Source organism: Embiotoca jacksoni, unplaced genomic scaffold, assembly GCF_022577435.1.
Source record: "Embiotoca jacksoni isolate LCO1_2020_lvr unplaced genomic scaffold, fEmbJac1.0.p SCAF_6, whole genome shotgun sequence".
Lineage (NCBI taxonomy): Eukaryota > Metazoa > Chordata > Actinopteri > Embiotocidae > Embiotoca > Embiotoca jacksoni.
Genome location: NW_027185414.1, coordinates 7,274,841 through 7,294,751, shown reverse-complemented (window position 1 = coordinate 7,294,751; position 19,911 = coordinate 7,274,841). Strand labels below are relative to the sequence as shown.

At 41.8% G+C, this 19,911-nt stretch overlaps 1 protein-coding gene across 4 annotated transcripts; it reads right to left on the bottom strand.

Annotated features, from left to right (window-relative positions):
• Nucleotides 1–202: 202 nt before the first annotated feature.
• On the bottom strand, nucleotides 203–18,391 carry pkma (pyruvate kinase M1/2a). 4 transcript variants are annotated; one of them, XM_069173373.1, is made up of 11 exons: nucleotides 18,287–18,391; nucleotides 10,929–11,110; nucleotides 10,501–10,592; nucleotides 7,544–7,675; nucleotides 7,231–7,417; nucleotides 6,849–7,119; nucleotides 6,421–6,571; nucleotides 6,153–6,305; nucleotides 4,192–4,358; nucleotides 1,715–1,896; nucleotides 203–1,524 (listed from the first exon to the last, which is right to left on the bottom strand). In XM_069173373.1, exons 2-11 carry the CDS (start codon nucleotides 11,080–11,082, stop codon nucleotides 1,418–1,420), a joined length of 1,596 nt encoding a protein of 531 aa, XP_069029474.1. In that variant the 5' UTR covers nucleotides 11,083–11,110; nucleotides 18,287–18,391; the 3' UTR covers nucleotides 203–1,417. The 4 variants fall into 4 exon arrangements, with proteins under 4 accessions (XP_069029474.1, XP_069029475.1, XP_069029473.1 ...); XM_069173374.1 differs by lacking the exon at nucleotides 18,287–18,391 and adding an exon at nucleotides 18,151–18,280; XM_069173372.1 differs by lacking the exons at nucleotides 4,192–4,358; nucleotides 18,287–18,391 and adding exons at nucleotides 3,652–3,818; nucleotides 15,701–15,791.
• Between the last annotated feature and the right edge of the window lie 1,520 nt (nucleotides 18,392–19,911).

Here is a 19,911-nt window from a genome sequence, read left to right as displayed (position 1 = left end):
AACCTAAAACACCTCGATCTAGCAATACACGGAAACACTGTTAAAAACTGATTTTCTATTAAATACATTTTCAAATTTGCCAACAAATTTGGTCTTTCCAGAATTTTTTTTTTTACCAGAATTTCTCACTTCCTGTGAAGTTACCGTAGTAACACCTACAAGCTTCCAAACATTATCAAAGAAAGCATTTCCAAGGCAGAGGTCGGATAGGTGCGCATCTCTTTTATTGATGGAACTCCAGTCTTGTAAGGACAGCTCAGTACACCAGCTAAACATTACAAATACCCTTTTACAGTTAGTTCTTAATCTCTAGCTTTACAATCAAAAAGCATGTTAGACAGTTGAAGACGACTACAGCAGGTCACCAACGGTGAAGGGAAAAAAAACCACAAGCAGGGATTGTACCCGTCCTCGTCTCTGTTGACTGAGACGGACGGGGCTTCATCTCTACATCAGCCACCTGAAGGAATATCCGGAAAGGGCTCAGTCGTATCAGTCAACTTTAGTGAACCACACACGATTCATAAGTGCCGACTTCAGATACGATCCGAACGCAAAGAAAGGTAAAGGCTTCAGGACACGTCTAACGACACAAATCACAGTAAGTAGCTCAAACACCTCGGGAACAGACATCCAAAACTAACTTCTTTCTATAGTCAGACAAAATATAAGTCGTATTGGATGTCTCAAAACAGAAGGTCACCTTTCACAAAAGTCAAGTATAATATAGAATGTAACACTGTCTGGAGTAGATTAGGAGTGCAACACTTACAGATACACTGAAATGCAGTGAAAGCCGGCATGAGAGAGGACGCTTCATACAGACAGCACGACAGAGGGGTCTGTTTGGGTGGAGTGGTGGAGCCGAGGCTGCGCTGTGGGAGGAGCCCTTTGATTTAGGATGCCGCTGCTTTGTTCGTTTAAATGGGCAGAGGAGTGTGATTGGTAAACTGTTGCAATGCTCAAGGTGCTCTGTTCAGGTCAGCCGGCCCCACCGTTTATCCAGCCTAAACAAGAGCCGGTATTGTGCATGCGCACGGACCAGGAGGCATTCACTCACAGACTCTCACTCTCACTCGTGTTGGGGTGAATAAATACAGCAGTTTCTGGTCAGGGTGTGTTAATCTGAGGCCTTGAAGACTGGTTTGGTTTAGAGAATTGATGTGGAAGGAATGGAAACATGAAGTGGAATAAGACCCCACTCCCACCCAAAGCAGCTCTTGGGCCAAGAAGGCTACACACTAGTTCTTTTCAAATTTATTTGCATCGTTGCCTAAATGCTAAGTTTTTGACAGGTTGAGTCCGTGAGCCCAGCTGTCGGATGAGAAGGGCTGTGAGCTGGAGTGACGCGTGGGGTGGAGAGCTATGAAAGATAAATGAAGGTGGAGGGAGAACGTAGAGCAGCGCTGCTGGCTGTTCAGGCCACCAGAACCACACGCATGGTGTTGGTGTAACCGGAGCCTGGACGCCAGCCGGTCAGGACGATGACTACGTCGCCCTCTTTGAAGAAACCTCTGGCCTTGCCTGGATAATTAAACACAGCAGTCAACCAGGGAGTCCTTCATGGTGAAACAGTGTTCGAGGTTTAAGCTTCATATTAAGATAATGCAGATCATTTTTAGTTTTGAATCGCGTTAGGTGTCTAAAAACAAAACTTGTTTTCCTGCAGTGTTAAATATCTGAATAGGACATCAACAGTGAAATAATAACTCACCCATATCCATGGCAAAGTTGACGCGCATGTCAACGTCCTCTGCCCAGACATCGTGGGCGGGTTTGGTGTAGAGTACGGGGAAGATGCCGCGGTACAGGTGAGCCTGGCGAGCTGTCTGGGCGTTCCGGGTCACAGCGAGGATGGGGGCACGGGGCCTGTACCTGGAGATCAGGTGGGCGGACCTGCACGCGCAAATACACACAAATAAAGCTCAGCACAAAGCAAACTACCCAAACGTCCTTCAATTTTAAATAACTAAATGATTTTTAACGGAATTAATTACTGATGCAGATTACAGATGTGAAACGGCGGAACTAATTAATGCATATAAAGCAGGTCTGTGGCAAGAAAAAGGGTAAGGACCTTTTTGAATTGCCTGATATTCTGCATTAACTGGTCAGAAATAATATCTGATCATGATTTAAGTCACAAGTGCAGATAAACCCGGGATCTGAGGCTAATAACACTCGGTAATAACGTTTGTTGTTAGTGAACACACCCATTAAACTCTCAGTGCTGGTGGGAAAAGTAGGGGAAGACTTGGCTTTAAATAAGTTGGCCAACTCAGCCACTTCAAAAGGCAGATTTTCTGTTTGAAGCCATATAGTAGATTTAATTTCAGCTTTAGGATCATTGTCCTGCTTCATCTATCAACTTCTACTGAGCTTCAGCTGGAGGACAGTCACTCTGAATTCCCAAGTTTATCAAGGTATCTCACAGGAGAATGTCATATGCCCCCAAATGATTACTTTGGGTTATTGTGGACCTACTTCTTGGGAGAGTAGGCACAATACATCATCTCATCATTAGATAGATAATCCATCTCTGTACTCGTATCTAGGCTCACACGAGCAGGTGCTTCTTTTAAAGAGCAAACTCAAAGCGTTTGAGGCTTTTTTTTTTATTCGTAAAATAACCCCTCTAACTCGTAGTTTCATAAACTGAACTCCAGTTTTGTTTTAACTCCTAACTCCATCAGTTTTTGTTGCTCCAAGAAGTCAAACTATTTCCAACCAACATTGTGACTTTTTGAATGATGTATTAACCACGGACAAAATAAACAACAAGGACAGAAATAAGTACTTCAGTGCGATTAAAAACCCAGCAACCTGGCAACCACCAAAAGTGTTCTCAGATATCCTGGCTCACTTCTTCTCAGGTTTAGCAGAGCTCCTGTATGCTGGGAGTTCAATAAACTTAATTAAAACAATAGCTAAAGATGCTGAGTTGCCGCATCCTAACAACAGGTGCAACAAAACTAACAAAGGAGGTGAGGAGCCAAATAAGTGACGACACTTGGAGTGGGTGTGCAGACGCTTTAGGTCCCTTTCAGTAGCCCAACAGGTGTCCAACTCTTAATCACTACGCGTTCCTGTTAGACCAGTCGAGGCTCGGCACTGCTGCACTGCGAAGTCCATACAGCTGCCGATTGGCTGAGGCAGCTACCCAGGATTAATAGTGCCATAACGTTACAAAATATATTTAGTGAGCATTTATATACTTCATTATTTCCAATAATAGTTGTATACGATTTCATATGTGAAGCTCTTACTTTTATTGGATTTCTTTTGAAACTGGAGCCTTTTTAGTTTGCTGCCGAGACAGGCCTCTGCTCAGGTAACATGATTCCTCATCAAGTATTTTGAGCCATTGAAAATGGACACCTCAACTGGGCTAATGACATACCCCACTCTCACTCTTAGAATTAGTTGCTGTCTCCTCCCACCCCATGTAGCCACGCACATCACTTAAACACACACACACACACACACGCACACACACACACACACACACACACACACACACAGTTTGAGGCGGGGGATCTCTACAGGCACGTTAGGTGCTGAGAATCAGGAGCCGTGTTAAACAGACCTGCATGTTTACCACCTTACCTTCAGAAGCAGGATCATTTTGGCCTCCACCCTTCTCTTTCTTACCTCCCAGTGTTGGTGAGAACAATGACGGCGCTAGCGCAGCATTTGAAGGATGACTCGACAGCGCCGACAGCGGCAGCCTCCGAGGGGTCTCTGGTCAGCTGGGAGTGTCTTCTCAGCTCGTTGAACAGCGTTCTGTGGAAGGTGGCTGCCTCGGCCTCTCGTGCTATCTGAGCCCCGAAGGGAAGGGTGTTGTGGGGGGTTACTCTCAATCACACACTCCACTTCTCCACACGCACCACTGAGAGTAACCGGCAAACATGTAGCTAGACTTCTGGTTAAATAAGGGTCCCCAATGAAGCAAATTAAGAGATGTCCAAAAGCATTAGTCAAATGGGAAAGTGGTTAATAAATTGTTCTGTTGATGCGTGAATTTAATTTGGTTTTTTTTAACTCTCACATTGGCAGAAAAATCAACCACAGTCTAGTGAAGGTGTCTGCCAGCTCTCTCAGTTCCTCCCTCAGTCAGTCCCTGTCTGGCCCTACTCTCGCTCTCTCAGACTCCTTAAGTACCAATATCTGTGACCTCCATGGGCTGCGTACCTTCCAGAGCCCGTGAGCACAATGATCGCAGAGGTTAAGCTCTTAAAGGAGGCCTCAACAGCGCCGATTGCAATCGCCTCAGCGGGGTCTTTGCAGTACGGCGTGGAACGACGGAGGTCCTCAAACACCTGCCGGTGGAACATGGCTGCCTCGGCTTCACGAGCAATCTGGCACGAGTGAAGGCAAGACGCATCGAGCAAAGGCAGTCCCACACCGGGTGCACAAAAGATGTAAAACAAAAGGAGAAGGGACATGAACATGGGAAACAGAGAGGGACAAAGTTAAAGGAGACAAAAAAAACCAACATGTTATGGTGAAATGAAGGACGGAAGGAAAAGAGAAGAGGGACAGTCAATAAAGAGTTTAAATGTGTCGTTAGTGAAGGGAAACAAACATTAAAACAGTCAAAACTTTACCATTTATAGGATATTAAACTCAAACAGTATAACAACCAATGCTAACCTGGAGGTAAGGCAACTACTGCCGAGATGATGTTATTGAACCTTAGTATTGACCAAAAAAAAAGCCCTTAAACAACAAAATTAGGCTTATGGAAATAAAAATCATAAAATAAATGTCCTAAAAAAGAAACCTGTCTCGTGTTAGCGGGGAGTGGAAAAATAAGCTGGGGGTTAAGGTGCTGCACACAAGAGTTGAAGAGGTGGTTAAAAATAGCAAAGAGGAATGAAGAGAAAAAGTGTTGGAGGAACTGAAGGAAATGAGACACAAAAAAAGATGCTTCGTAGTAAAAATGGCTTTGAAGCAGAATTAGTCTGAAGCCTAAACGGTTGCGCTTCACTCTGGATTCTCAGCCACCTTGTGCAACTTCAGAATGAAGACCGCAAAAAGAAGCCGCAAAACTGCCGAGTCACTCCTGCATCTGTATTGCAGTGCAACTGAGAATAGCAGAGGTTAGCCAAGAGAGGCCTGAACAGTGACGGACAGGCAAGATAGCATTAAGTGCATTTTCCATCCATGCAACTGATACTTACTGTGATTTGATGTAAACACTCAGTAAGACTGAATAATTAACAGTATTGGGTCTGTCCCTGACAAACACACATGCAGATAACAATTTTAAGAAATGTCCTTAATCCCTTTCTGTCAAAGACTGATAATTCATTAATCACTGAAAGTGTATACAATATTGTTTTTTTTATTGTTGTTTTGTTTTTTTTACACATAAGGGCTTGTATGTGTAAAAAAAAAAAAATCCAAGTTTGTCATCACTAAAAACTGCTTCTCCCGCTCCCTTTTGACCAGCTTTAATTTTGCTTTAGAATACAAACACATCTGTGTCTTGTTGTTAAAGAACCGTAAGGATCCGTTTGGAGATACCGTGGCACATTAAGTAAATAGTCTAGAACAGCAGCCACAGTGAATTTGTTAGATGAAGAGGAGCAGGCAACAAGCATTTACTTAAGTTTTGGTAGAACGTACAAACATGCAATTTAAACCGCAGGACATCGTGCAGTAATCATGCTGTTTAGAACACACGGCTAGAAAGAATATCCCAGCAATAAACAGATAGTGTTACACCGACCTAGTGCTTTGTCAATACAAATATCCCTAACTGATCGTTTCTAAATGAATAGATGGACTGTTCATTGATTATTTATTGGTATATCTGCATGGAAATTAATGACTGGATGGAAAGATGTATAAATCATAAGCACTTTTCAGTTGGACTAACACACTGAGGGCAAGTGGGAAAAAAGAGGCGCTGCTGGGCATCTGAGCATAACAGATGTGTTCAGGTGAACAAAAAAAAACATTCAGAAAACAGGAAAGCGAAAGCTGATGTTTTTTTCTTCCATTACGTAATTTCTAAAAACTAAAATCAAGAAACAAAAATCATGTAAGATCATGTAAACATAATGAATTCCTCCAATCATAATTTGATGGTCTGACTTTAGATACCGTGGTCAGATTTTTAATATTGCTGTTTGACAATAACTCACCATGTGCTGTGTGCGTACTGCCTCCAGAGGGTAGTCACCCTTGGCAGTCTCCCCGCTCAGCATGATGCAGTCGGCTCCATCCAGGACGGCGTTGGCTACATCGCTGCCCTCAGCACGGGTGGGTCTTGGCTTCTTGACCATGCTCTCCAACATCTGATTGGGTAAGACAAATAAGACACGCATTTACACCTAAAAGCTGTTTAATACATTCAGTCATCTGTCAGTCTTTATTACATGAACTACAGTATTTCCTTCACTGCTATCTGACCTGAGTGGCACATGTGATCGGCTTGCCAGCTCTGTTGCAGCGACCGATCATCATCTTCTGGGCAAGGAAGACCTTTTCTGTGGGGATCTCAATACCCAGGTCGCCACGGGCAACCATGATGCCATCGCTGACCTCCATGATCTCGTCAAATCTGCAAAACAGGCAAAAAAAAAAATACAACCATTTAAGTCACAAAGTACAACTATCAGTTGACATAGGATGTAAAAGAGTATCAAGGGCAAGGTTCATGAAATGTTGCTGTTCAAGGCCTCTTCACAGCTGGATTTTGTCTTCAAAACCAAAAGAAGACCCAATAATTAACAACTGCACTTATAGCACAAATATACCATGATGTAAGACGCTGACGGACCTGCACACAAAGGAGAGAGATTCTGCAGCAAACACTTCCTTCACATTCATTTACATACCTGCGTACACCTTCGTGGTTCTCGAGCTTGCTGATGATCTTAATGTTTTTGCCTTTCTCTCCCAGCACTGCTCTGACAGCCTGTACATCTGCCGCCTTGCGAATGAAGGAGGCGAAGACCATGTCGACTCCCTGCGCCACACCAAACTGCAGGTCCTTGATATCCTTGTCTGAAACAGCAGGCAGGTCGACAGCAGCACCGGGGAGGTTCACTCCCTTCTTACTGCCCAGGGAGCCACCGTTGTCAATCTCGCACATGAGGAAATCAGAGCCTGCAGGGATGAAAAAAAAAAAAAACAATAAATATATATATATATATATATATATTAACAGATAGCAGGGTTTCCTTTTCGGGGCCGACCTTATTTATGTTTTCCACTCACCGATCTCCTTGACTTCCAGAGAGATGAGTCCATCGTCAATGTAGACCTTGCTGCCAATTTCCACCACTTGGGTGATGTTCTTGTAGTCGAGCCAGAGGATCTCCTCGCTGCAGTTCTCCTGATAAGCATCATCCAAGGTGATCTTGATCATGTTGCCCTTCTTCAGCTCCACCTCAGCTGTGCCACTCTGTCATATCAATAACGGACATGAGCTTACTTTCATGTTGGTTGGTTTTTGTGGAAAATGTTTACGAGCCGTTACAATCATTTCTGTTTTGGTGTTTAAAGCAAGAAAAGGTCACGTGAAACTCACTCCCTTAATGAGGCCGGTCCTGATCTCTGGGCCCTTGGTGTCCAGGGCAATACCGATGGGCCTGTACTGAATACTGCCAGGCTTGAAGCTGTCGCAGGCCTCACGCACGTTCTTGATGGTCTCTGCATGGTACTACAGAAAGAAAGACTTTAACATGTTAAAACACCTCCAGAGAACACATTAAGCGAGACACTGAACTGCAGTTATTCATTGTGATCGAACCTGTGACCTCCGTAACCTGTCTTTCTATCCATTCGTCCACTGCTATCACACACACTGAAGTAAAAAAAAAAAACGATCTATTGGACAGTGGCGGCGATATTGAAAAGTAACTGTACGATAATGGTTTCACTCAACAAACATAAAAAAAAAGATAAGGTGTGTCTGACAACACCGCCATAAACCTGAGTCACACTGGCAGCATCACCAGAGGGTCAGAGTTCTTTCTACCACCCTGATTGACATGTGAGGTATTACTGAGGAATCTGGATGCACCAAGCAGTTAATTGAAATCCTACAAGATTGCATATTTAAAGGAAGCATTTGGCTATAGATCCATGAGAGTAATAAAGTGGATCATGCAGTTTTATATAGAGTGGTGACATGACATCATCAGGATGTGTCCTTGAGCACACTTTAATCTTATAATTAATGATTACCGACTTCCGAGACTAAACTGTCCGTTACCTCAAAAGTAAATTCTTCAGTGACTTTTGAGGTAAACAACAAACACAAAAACCTGAACAATCTAAATCTGAGAACAATCAGAAGTATAAACATCGGCGTGTGTGAAATCATCACTCGTGTGGCTTTCATGTGAAAGAATTACAGACACAATGGAAGTAGGGTGCACTTTTGCCCTGGAAATGCTCCTTTTAGTCACAATGGTTGTTATGCTGGCTGACTTTGGTTAAAAACCCTGTGGGAAATGCTGGAAGGAAATTTAGTATGTTCATGTTTAGAATACAGCAGTCTTTGCCCTTTAGTGGAGGCTCATTAACAGGTAGTGCAGTGTTTGTGGCTTTAAGGATGGCTGCCTGCTGCACATGGCTAATGCTGTCCACCACAGCTTTCAGTAATAACTTAAGTTGCAGGTAATCACATTGGCTCTCTTTCACACTGGCAACTCATTCAGTTACACTGTGCAGTGCACCATGACTAAGAGAAAACCTGGAAGGTGTCACCAGCAGTACAAAAAAATATATATAATCTATGATTTTTTTTTTTTTATAAAAAAAACAATTAAGTCCAGCAGTGAGGCTACATGGTCTGAAATACAGCAGCTTCAGAGAGTTGAAAATCATAATGACAAGCCAGAAATAAACATCTGGATGATATTTTGGCTGCTGTTAACCTCCAGTGTGCTGTAGTATTTTGAGAGAGAGGCAATGCTGACAGGGTATTGTTTTATGACAAATACTGCACTGTGACTGTTTACAGCGTGTTCAGTGTGCAGGTCAAGGTCAATACATTTGGGATTCATTTCCTACACAGTGTAAAGAGAAATCCCAGGTAATATTATGTTACATTGGGTTTAGTTGATTTGATATGAATACTGGTTTATAAGAATGTGACTTTCTGAATCTACCGTCCACTTCAGTTAAAAGTGGACTGACCTTGGTTTTGTTTTGTGTACACAGACTTGCACGCTCTCGGCAGGGCTGCCTGCTGAGGAGATAAAGCAGGCAGCTCCAGGTGATGTATTTATAGTACTCCAAGCCAACAGAGCTCTGGTTTATGTAGCCATTCTTCAAATCTAGGGTAACATTTGATCTTTCCGATTCACCGTCACAAACCATGGAAAGGTTTCACTGAAGAGGACTTTAAAGTATCTCAAATAGAATGAATTGTCTATATTAAATCCCTGTGATTATAATTTTTTTGATGCATGCACCTTTAAGTTATGACATTTACATATCACATTTGGCAATGCAGTGAAATACATTTTTGCATCTTAGTCTACAAGGTCATCATACAGAGAAAGGTCATGATGTCAGATGATAACTGATTGCATAACGCTATGGAAGCGTTATAAATTAAACTTCTCACTGCGGGAGCTTGAAGTGGGCAGTCAAGTTGTCCATGAGATCCTGCTCGTCTCACTGCTTCAATACAATCCATGACTGTACTAATAGCACTCAGCCAAGTCTCTCTTTATCCCCTGGCTTCAAGGTTTACCATTTATGCCCCCTAATTATTTGTTACATTATACCATTTCTGATTCGTGTTTGTTTTTTTTGTAAAGGAAAAAGAATAATTTGATGCAGGTTAAAACGTGTGTAGTGTCCTCTCTCAGTCCTACCGTGATCTGGATGGGGTATAACATTCACATGGCTATGCTTTTTTAGGTCTGTTGATCAATTAACTTTTTTTTTATACATATTTTAGACAACGGTTTGATTAGTTGAAGAACAAGTTGCATCACATTACATTTCATTTAGCTGACTTACAATAAGTGCATTCAACCATGAGGGTACAAACCCAGAACAACAAGAATCAAGAAAGTACAATTTTCTTCAAGAAAGCCAAAATACAAAGTGCTATAAGTAAATGCCCTTTAAGTGCTATTTTTTTTTTTTAACTTGGTTAAACTTTAATCTTAAGCACTACTATTATTTCCATTCATGCCAGTTTGCCTTGTCGTGCTTAAGGCGCCAAGCTGATTACAGCTCATCGTGAATGACACGCTCGCTCATTGTGAGTCTGTTGACCGTCTGGTTTCAACGGTAAAGTGTTGCTAACACTGCTCGAAAAAGCTGAAAAAGAGACAAGAGAAAGCAAAGATTGCCAAAAAGCTCAGCATACAGACAGGTGCCGTTCTGTGATAAAGCACAGAACCATGTTTCATGGAAATTATCAGCATAGTTAAAACGTGACTTTGACGTTTACATTTAACCTGGATGGTTAGCTGTCCTACGCAACACATTTATAAAGCAGAGAGTTGGAGAAAGACCCACCTCATGTGAGCCGTGGGAGAAGTTCATGCGAGCAATGTTCATTCCAGACTTGATCATCTCCTTCAGCATGTCCACAGAGCGGGAGACTGGCCCTGTGGGTAGTTATTGAAAGGAAAATAGCATAACTTTTCAAACTTATGGTTATTTACTTCTTCTGCAGCACAATTCATTGTGTGTTAACTGCAGTCCAAATTAGAAATTCTATTTATTTTTAATAAGTTGACAAAATGTTAGGAATAAAACCCAGGTTGCAAAAGATGAATGCTCATTTAAATGCATGAACAAAGTTTGCTTTGAATGTATTTGAATGTGCTCTTTTGGGAAGTGACTTCTACAACACTCTACCATGAAAGGCACGTCTGCCGATATTTCATTTAAAGAATAGGTTTGTGTTTCTTTAAGAGTGTAGACAAAATGCATGGACCAACCGATGGTGCAGATGATGCCAGTGTTGCGTGCGGTGGTGGGCTCGGAGTCGATGTCCAGCAGGCACAAGTGTTCCAGGAAAGTGTCAGCCATGGCAGCGTTGAGCTGCTGTGTCTGGATGAAGGCGGAGCCCATGTCTACTTTTGACTGAGGCATTGCAATCACTTGTGAGGCTGGAGAAGTTCTGCACAGAAAAAAAACCAAAAAAAAACATTTACATTTTTTTTTTTTTTTTAACTGATGATCAGTTTATTTGTCACTGCGGTTCCTGTATTCCACACCTGCGTCAAAATACACCATCCTGTTTATACAATTAATGTGATTTCTAAAACAGCATAGGACCCCTGGACTGTTACTAGTTATATTTATGCTTGTAGTAACCAACGATCAAACTTTGGCAGCACTGGCTGAACGTGTCATGTCACACCGTGTGTAGCGACTAGGATCTATTAAAGAAGCCACTAAGAGGCTGAGTAGGCTCGTGTCAGTGAGGAGCTTCAACACAATACATCCTGAAGTCCAGATGTGTTTTATAGGTTTTGTTAATTGACACAAAATTACTGAGAAACCGTTACTGGAAATCAAACAAAATTCTATCTGATGTGACTTGACTACAGTCATCATAAAATATCAGAGCCAAAGACTCTCTGCACTCTGTGCTGCTGTGCAGTGAACAGGTGAGAGAAAACATGAAGCCACACCTCTGTGCCAATTACCCCGACTGACGGCTGCTGTGCAGCCTAACTGACAAATAAACAACACAAACAAAGCATTCCCATTCGGCTCCTACACTGTGGATGTATTTACATGTGACTTTGTAGTTTTACAGAGACAGGATTAGGGGTTTAATTCCTGCTAAGCCAAGATGACAAACAGTTATGATAACAGTCAGTGTCATCAAAATGCACTGAGCTCTAACAAATGTGAGCCCCGTGCAAAAGCTGATTTTTAAATCCTGTACGGTTTGCATACATCTCTACTCGCTTTAAGTCCTCTTCTCTGCCTTTTGTTGGCACATTGGTACAATTCTTGCAGTATGGCTACCTGAGGATTAGCAGAACTGTGCCAAACTACGGTCAGGAATGTTTATTATGTCACCAATGGGTGTGTGCACCAGGCCAACAAAACAGCCAACCACCCAGAAAAACTGAGCCATAGTAGCTAGTAGAGGTCAAAAACTCAACAGGGAACCTTAAAGCTGATCTATTTGTGTCTGAGTTCAGCCATAGAAGCTAAAGTCACAAAAGACTTTTGATTTAAGATTAAAATTGTGAAATGTAATCATTACCACGTAAACAGTGGGTCATTGTGAGAATAGGCTTTGCACAAGACTGTCTTCTTGAGTTACTCTTGAATTGTGGGTTGCACAATCTGCAGTGAATAAATGTATGCTTCTGAGGTTTGGGGAAAAGCACACTCCAGCCTTTTAGGGTCGCTGCCAATTGTTCACAATCTGATAACAATTGCAAAAAAAAGGTATTTCTATTGTTTCTATCCAATACTGGGGCTAAGGAACATGCTAAGGCACTGCACCATTCCCTATACTGCAAATGAGCGGTTACACCATATTGCACCCCCCTCCCCTCCCCACACACACTTCTTGACGAGTCACCCATGGCAACGACACCATCACGTAGCTACCGTACTGGAATTTCAAAGCTTTCACCACAACGCTTGTGTCACTCTTTTCTAGCAAGATGAAGGGAAACACACTCCAAAGAGTAGCACTCTTAGTAAACGGCTCAATACAGTCAGTTGCACACAGATGTGAGCCGTGGCCGACACACTTCCTTTTTTCCCTTCAGTCTACCAATGGCAGAATTATGAGGGATGCTATAAACTCATTAACACCGAGGCATGTTTCAACCTATAACCAACAAAGCCGGTTTGTTAGCAAAGGGTGAAGCACAGCTTTTGTATAAAAGTGAGGAATGCTGCTTCCCCACAGGGCTCTGGTTGCTTTTGTTACATAACTATAGCACAGCTGATTGAAATGGTTCACTGAACAAACAATCTGGTGGTAGAGTAAGTAGTAAAAATGAAGTGGCCAGAAATTGGCCAAATTAAATATTTTTGTATGGCACATTTCTAAACAAGTCTTAAAAAAAAAGAAAGAAGACGTTTTCAATAATAAAACAATTGATTACATCAGAAATAAAACTGAGGTAAAACGAAAACAAGATTATGAAAATATATAATCTAGTAAAAGTAAAGCAACATTGATGAAATTAAGGGAATGTGCAAGTGATATATATGGCTGATATAAGATAACGGCAATAGCTCTACAAATTGACCCCGTTATTAGTACAGTGTAGTACAGTACTCTCGTTGCCAGGTGTCACCTCAGCCCACAGACTAAACCGTTCAATGGAGAGATTATGTTCTCTCAATTTAAATTATACATTGAAGTGCACTTCAAGCAAGAGAACTCTCACTGGCTGCTGAGCAACAGGTAGACAAATCAATATCTGTTTAGGGCAACAAAGCCCTCTTCCTTTTCCAACTCCCTCCACAGAGAGCCAGGACCACTCCTGGAGTGCTGACCCCCAGCGGGTGATCCTATTGAAAACACAGGGCAGTAGGTGCATCTGGACCCTGCTATCGTATCTAGATTGTTAAGTGCTGGACATTTACCTGCAGCATAAAGGACGTCACAGTTGTCTCAAAGTATGTTTTTCCATGTCAGCCACTCGAAGATGCTAAAAATGGTTCTGCTTTACTACCATGCCTTCGTCCATTCTATAACAGGAAAGGGTGCAAAGACTGATGTAATCATAAAGGAGAGCTTGAAACACAGAAAGATGTCAATTTCTGGGTGGTGAACGTACACCTCATTCATGGCGACTTCTGAGAGGAAAAATCTTTAGCATGAGACAGAAACACGAGTGGCCTTACTTCCTCTTACTCATCACATTCAAAATGAAACCACAGTAGGAGATTCCAGGCAGAGTCACGACACCACCAGGCTCCATCTACAGGGGCTGCAGACTGATGATGTAACATTTCCATCAATGAGGCAGACCAGTGCTGTACGTGAGCGCAGTCACATCCCACTCTAGCAACAAACCCAACCTCAGAGTGGGCTGAACCACAGCAGAAAACTGCAGAGGGGTGTTAAAAAAAAAAAAAAAAAAAAAAAAGGGGAAATATTGGCAGTTGCAAAGGCATTGCAGGTTCTTGGTTTTTTTTTGTTTCATAATTTCCCGTTTCATTTTAAGGACATTTGTTAAAATAATGAATTAAACAAAATGTTCTGCAATACTATCATTATTTCACAAAATATTTATATAAATAGTACAATTGCAGACAGACTATTCCAAGATGTTTGAAAACACCTTAAGACAAAAATCAATTCATATTTTTTAAATGACATTTTCTAGTTACCATTTTTCAAATAATGAGCATATGCTGTTACCGTGTTCCATATTTTTATAATCATTAATCATTTTAGGCTTTACTAACTTATGAAGGCAATAATGAGTCAACCAAAGAATAAGAAAAGATGGAAATGATAGTTGGTGAAATATCTTGCTATATTTTCCAAATACAGACATCACAACTACAGATTACCATAAAACTATATAACGCTGACAGTTGCACTTGAAAAACAGAAAGAGGATGGGAATTCATCATCGTAGTAGGTTTCAGGCAACTTCCTCGAGAAGAGGTTTTGCTACTTGACAAGATACAGTATGTGGACAACAAATCAGATAGATGTCCAAAAAATGTCTATTCCTAATAATAGTAACTAAATCAAAAGCTTGCATAAGAAGGTGGTTGGCTACGAATGCCATTGCTACAGGATAAGAGACATTTAAATTATGCAACATGTATTTTTTTTCTCTATAGCAACCTAAAATATTGAGGCAAGATGTATGGGATCATGCACAACTATCCACAATTTTTAATCCCATTTTCTCTTCGTAATTTATCCTTAATTTACAAGGGTAACTAACGGGTTACTAAGAATAATGTTTCGTTTCATTTTTAGCTTTCTTTCCCTTTTGAGGATTTCAAATGGGCATCAACCACAAATTCGTTGAACATATTAGTTGTGAAATAGGGATTTTATCAAATTTCTTTGGCAAAAAAAAGCATAGCCTGTTCATCGGACAAATTGAAATACGACCTTCTGTGAACTTGACCTCAACTAATGTCTGTATCCTCAGGTGAGGTGTTATTCTCAGAGCACAGGGAATGAGACTGGCAAAAGAAGCACGCCCTCCGGATGTAACTTTTGAAAATGAGGAAGACACTAACCCTCACTAAATGCAGCAACATCTCTGTCCGTTTGATCCAACTTGGCAGCTCCTGCTTTTTTTAGAGGCAACATAATCAGCAGGGATGGTCCAGTGACAGACATAGGTAGCATGTCTGAACCCTGGACAACCAGTGAACAGCCACCACAGGCCAACAGCAGCCATAGTAACCCTGACACAGATGCAGGACTAACTTGAGAGGTGGCTGCTAATAATCCCCTCCAATCCCTTCCCAACACATGTACCTTTGAAACATACTCAGTCACAATATTTTACCGTCTTCCCTGACAATTCCCTCATCACTCGTATCAGTTGTCCATTAAATATATGCCTTTGCAATCAATAGCAGTCATTGCAGCTTTGTTGTCAGGGTGCCATGACATTTAGTATCATCTGCTATGGATGTGATGTAACACTGGGCTAATCCGAGCTGGCTCTCGGAGACAGTAGATAGCTTCAATTTCTCCCACTGACTCAACAAAGGCACCACATGCAGGTTGGGTTCGAGTACATACCCCCAGTAGATCTTCCTGGTCCTCCTTGGGACAAACAAGCACCTTACTGCTGATGACCTCCACAGCGTTCTGGAGCTTCTGATGTCATTGAACAAACGACTCCGTGCAGCAGCAGGAGGGACCGCTGCAGTGCACGTGTGTACATGCGACGCTTTCAGGAGCTCAAGAGTAAATCCATTCAACGAGGATAAAGGACACGGAGAGTGCCTGCTGTGGCCGGGCAGTCGCCACGACCTGAGACAATGGATGTGCATGAGACTGCCACTGTGGCGCTAGGAACCACCCTAATGTTACTACCAGCCAAGGTCATACAACACCCCAGGCCTAAAAACAGCGTTGGCTAATAATAGCATAATGGCTGCAGAGTCGGTTTGTAGAAATCCCATACTTGCGATGTACGATGGTATTTTCACCGTGCTTGTAAAGTAGACCGGTTAACTCCAATACAAACACCTTAGGTAGAGTACCGCATGGGTTTACGTTCATGAGTCGTACAGAATCCGAGCACCTTACACAGAACATATCTTCAATCAAACAGAGTTTGGTCAGTTTGGTGAAACTGTGTCTCTGGTGGCAAAGAAATACCCATAATTGGTCGTGTTGGCTCTGTGTGATTAGCCAGCAAACTTGCAGCTACAGTGGGGAGTAACTGCATGCACCAGTGCCAGCTGTGAAAGGCCCGGTCTCTTGCAAAGACCATCAGCACCGCTGCAGCTAAATCTTGTAACCTCAACACCAGGTCAAAGACACTTTCCCCCAGAACAGAATATTGTAGTTTCACTAACTATTAACGACAGTAGCTGGTGAAACCCACAATTCATAACCACCTTTGCAAATGGCTGGGTAGTAAGCAAGCCGACAAACCTCAACAGCCCAGATACAATTACAACAGGACAAACTTACATGGTGTTGTTTACTTCACCTGAAGTTCATATCGGTGGATGAATAAACTCCAGACTCTGGATTTATATATATATATATATATATATATATTTTTTTTTTTAAATCTCAGGTACAATAAGCTTTGTTAACTTTGATTTTACTAGCATATAAAGGATAATTTTGACATTTTGAGACTTTAGCTCTTCAAGGAAAATAATAATAAGAGTGATACAGTCTAGATTTAAGATTCAGGCAGAAATGTACCTTTAAAGCTAATCCCTTAAACAGAAGTCCCAGACACGGCACGTTATGACCTGACTGGTCCACCGGGATAAATACCATATCTTTTTTCAACCAAACCTTCAGCTAGGAAGGACACAGCAATGAAAGCATGTCCAGAATTTTGGACTAGAAATTATTTCTCACAACATAATGCAAATGCCGGCTATACTGCAGGCTCAGCCCCAGTAGGTGTCATTGACAAAGGCTATCATATTACAATTTAAAACGTGACTTTAGACATAGCCCTCTTATGGTCCAATCATACTCTGGCAGCTGCTTTGAGACAAAGACTGCATAGAGATCAGACCCCGAGGACGACAATTCAAGTTACCAGGTTGAGATAGACAGGGTGAGAGCTGCCTCCATCCATGCCCGGGTATCCAGTGTCAGTGAGGCCTATCATCGGTGGCACCACTGCAGCAAGCTACTGCAGTGAAACTGCTGAGGAAATGTCCACATTTCAAACTACATTTATCATAGGACGTTGGTTTTTTTTCTTCCCTACAATACACAGCTGTCGTGGTTAAGATATATTTAAGGTGTTTCGGGGGGATATACGACAGTAAAAAAAAAAAAAAAAAAATGGATAGATAAACGGATGTTAAGGAGGAAGGTGATGCATTCATCTTCTAACACTGACTGGCATGTGACGAAATAAAACAAAATCACATGCAGAACAAATGCTGCATCATGTCGTCCATAGTGAACTTACGTAAATCAGTTAAGACCTACACGTACTTTTAATATATTGCGGTTAAAGTAAATTTACATTGCAGACGATGCGCCAAAGGTCACGTCCTCATCCTGCGTCACAGATTTCCTGACTCGAGACGTCACCGAGACTGACCAATGGGAGGCCGAGAAGACGGAGGGGCCACACCCACAGCGGGAGGCAACAGGAAGCGAATCTCCAACGTTCAAACGCTTCACGTATCACATCTTAATGCCGTTATTTTTTTAGATACGTAAACTGAGTTTTGCATTAATAAAAGACTCCGACGTGTTAGCAGTTACATCATAGAAAGTGATGCTCAGCGCCCGTGACACATTTCTTCCGTTTATCTATCATTAACGGTTCAAGTCAGCGTTGTTGAAAGACAGACTAAGTCCGTTTAGTTTGGACGACAAAAGGATTCATCTACGTTAGTTCATATTCGTTCATGAACTAACGTAGATGAATCCTATCCGCACTCCTGTCCGTGTTAAAACAAAAAACCAAGGTAACGGTAGATAGTAAAGAGTGAAAACCAGCCAGCAATGACCGACTCATACATACGTGAACTTACCGGCGCGCGGGATGAAGCTACTGAAAAAAAAATACAAAGTGTAATGAGTTTTTAAAGCAGCAGGGTAACAATGCGGTTTCCCAAAGGGCACCGGGTTGCTTCAAAGAACGGATAAAGCACCGGGCTCTGTACCCACCTTGTCCGGATGTGAAACTGACCAACTCGATGTGTCTGCCGTTACACTGAGTGAGCCCTGCGCAAGGTGAGCCTCCGCACTCCCTCCGAGGAACTACTTTCTAGGGATGCTGAGTCATTTCCATCCGAGAGAAAAAAAAAAACAGGTAAATGAAAACGAGGTACGGTGACTACACGCCGTCAAATCAACCTCGGTCATCGCTGGCTAGTTAAAGGTGCGTTTTATTTCAGTATTATCCTTGTGGAAAGTCAGAAAATGGTACAAACTGAAAAAAAAAAAAAAAAAAAAAACGTAGCGGAAGGATACGCACTTACGCGGCGGGAGTGCGAGGTAAAGTTAGGGAGCCAATCAGAGCGCGCGAATGCGTCGGTACGACGAGCATGGACGCCGACATGTGACTGAGGATGGCTGTGGTAGTTTCCTGGAAAAAAACCAAAAACCCGCAGAGGTTTGTCGGTGTCCTGCCAATTTTAAAGAACACGTACGAGACTCGAATGAATAATATCTAATATCAGAATGATTTGACTCCGTTATCGTGCGGATTTTCAAATCATCCGCTGCCAAAATAATTGATTTGTAGCTAAATCAAAGGTGTTGCAATATTTCGCTCAGCAACATGTTGTTTGTGCCTTCATTTAAGTTAGCAAACTTAGGACCAAAATTTAGACCCAAAAACTGTTTACTGCAAAAACTGCATTATTGGTTCACCTCCAGTCAATGGATGGTAGAGGGACACATCGACGACGACCCTCAGTGTGCTGATACCTTCCTACCGTGCAGTGATCGAGGTTTTACCGCCATCTAGCGATAGAAAGATAATACGACAGGTTCTAGATATATTTCACGGGTGTACATTGTGTTGCTGGTACTCAATATTTAGTACAGTGCTTCAATGTAACTAAGCAGGCTACATTTACTCAAGTACCATATTTCAGTACAAATTCAAGGTACTTTACATGAGTGTTTCCATTCTGTTCATATGTCCACTCCACTACATCTCAGGAACAAATATTGTTCTTTCTACCTCATTACGTTTGTCCAAACGCTTCAGTTAAGATTTGTTTTTTTTAGATTACAATTCTGGATGCCCTTCCAATTCATTGAAAACCATGTATCTCTGAATTTGGCGATTTTGAATTTGAATGTTTCTGAAAAATGGAAGGATTAATGTTCCTTTATGACTTGAGAAATCTTCTTGGATCAGCTGGGAAATGTCACAAAGCTGAAAACAGGACTGTTTTTCTGAGCTTGTTGACTTTTTAGAGATTAGAGATTTGTTGTCCTCACAAGACACTATAAGCATAATGATCTTATAGAATATGATGCATGACTGTAGAGTAAACAGCCCAACAAAATTCGCACAACCATAAACATCTGCCCTAGTAAAATGCACATTAATGCAAATTAATCCAGAAATCCAAATCCAAATGCATGTTAATCCAAAAACATCTTATATAATAGTATAACACTGAAAGAGATCATTTTACAGCCCAATGAGTAATTTTACTTTCGATACTTTGGTTACATTTTGCTAAGAATACTTGCATACTTTTCCTTAAGTACGGTTATTAATGTGGGATTTTTACTTACCGTTGAGAATTTTCACAGTGCGGTATTAGTACTTT

Coding starts and splice junctions, on each gene's coding strand:
- pkma (XM_069173373.1), bottom strand. CDS start 11,082: ATGCCTCAGTCAAAAGTAGACATGGGCTCCGCCTTCATCCAGACACAG. Junction 4,359..6,152: donor CAGTACGCACACAGCACATG/GTGAGTTATTGT, acceptor CACTCGTGCCAG/ATTGCTCGTGAAGCCGAGGC. Junction 1,897..4,191: donor GTGCTCACGGGCTCTGGAAG/GTACGCAGCCCA, acceptor TTGCGCGTGCAG/GTCCGCCCACCTGATCTCCA.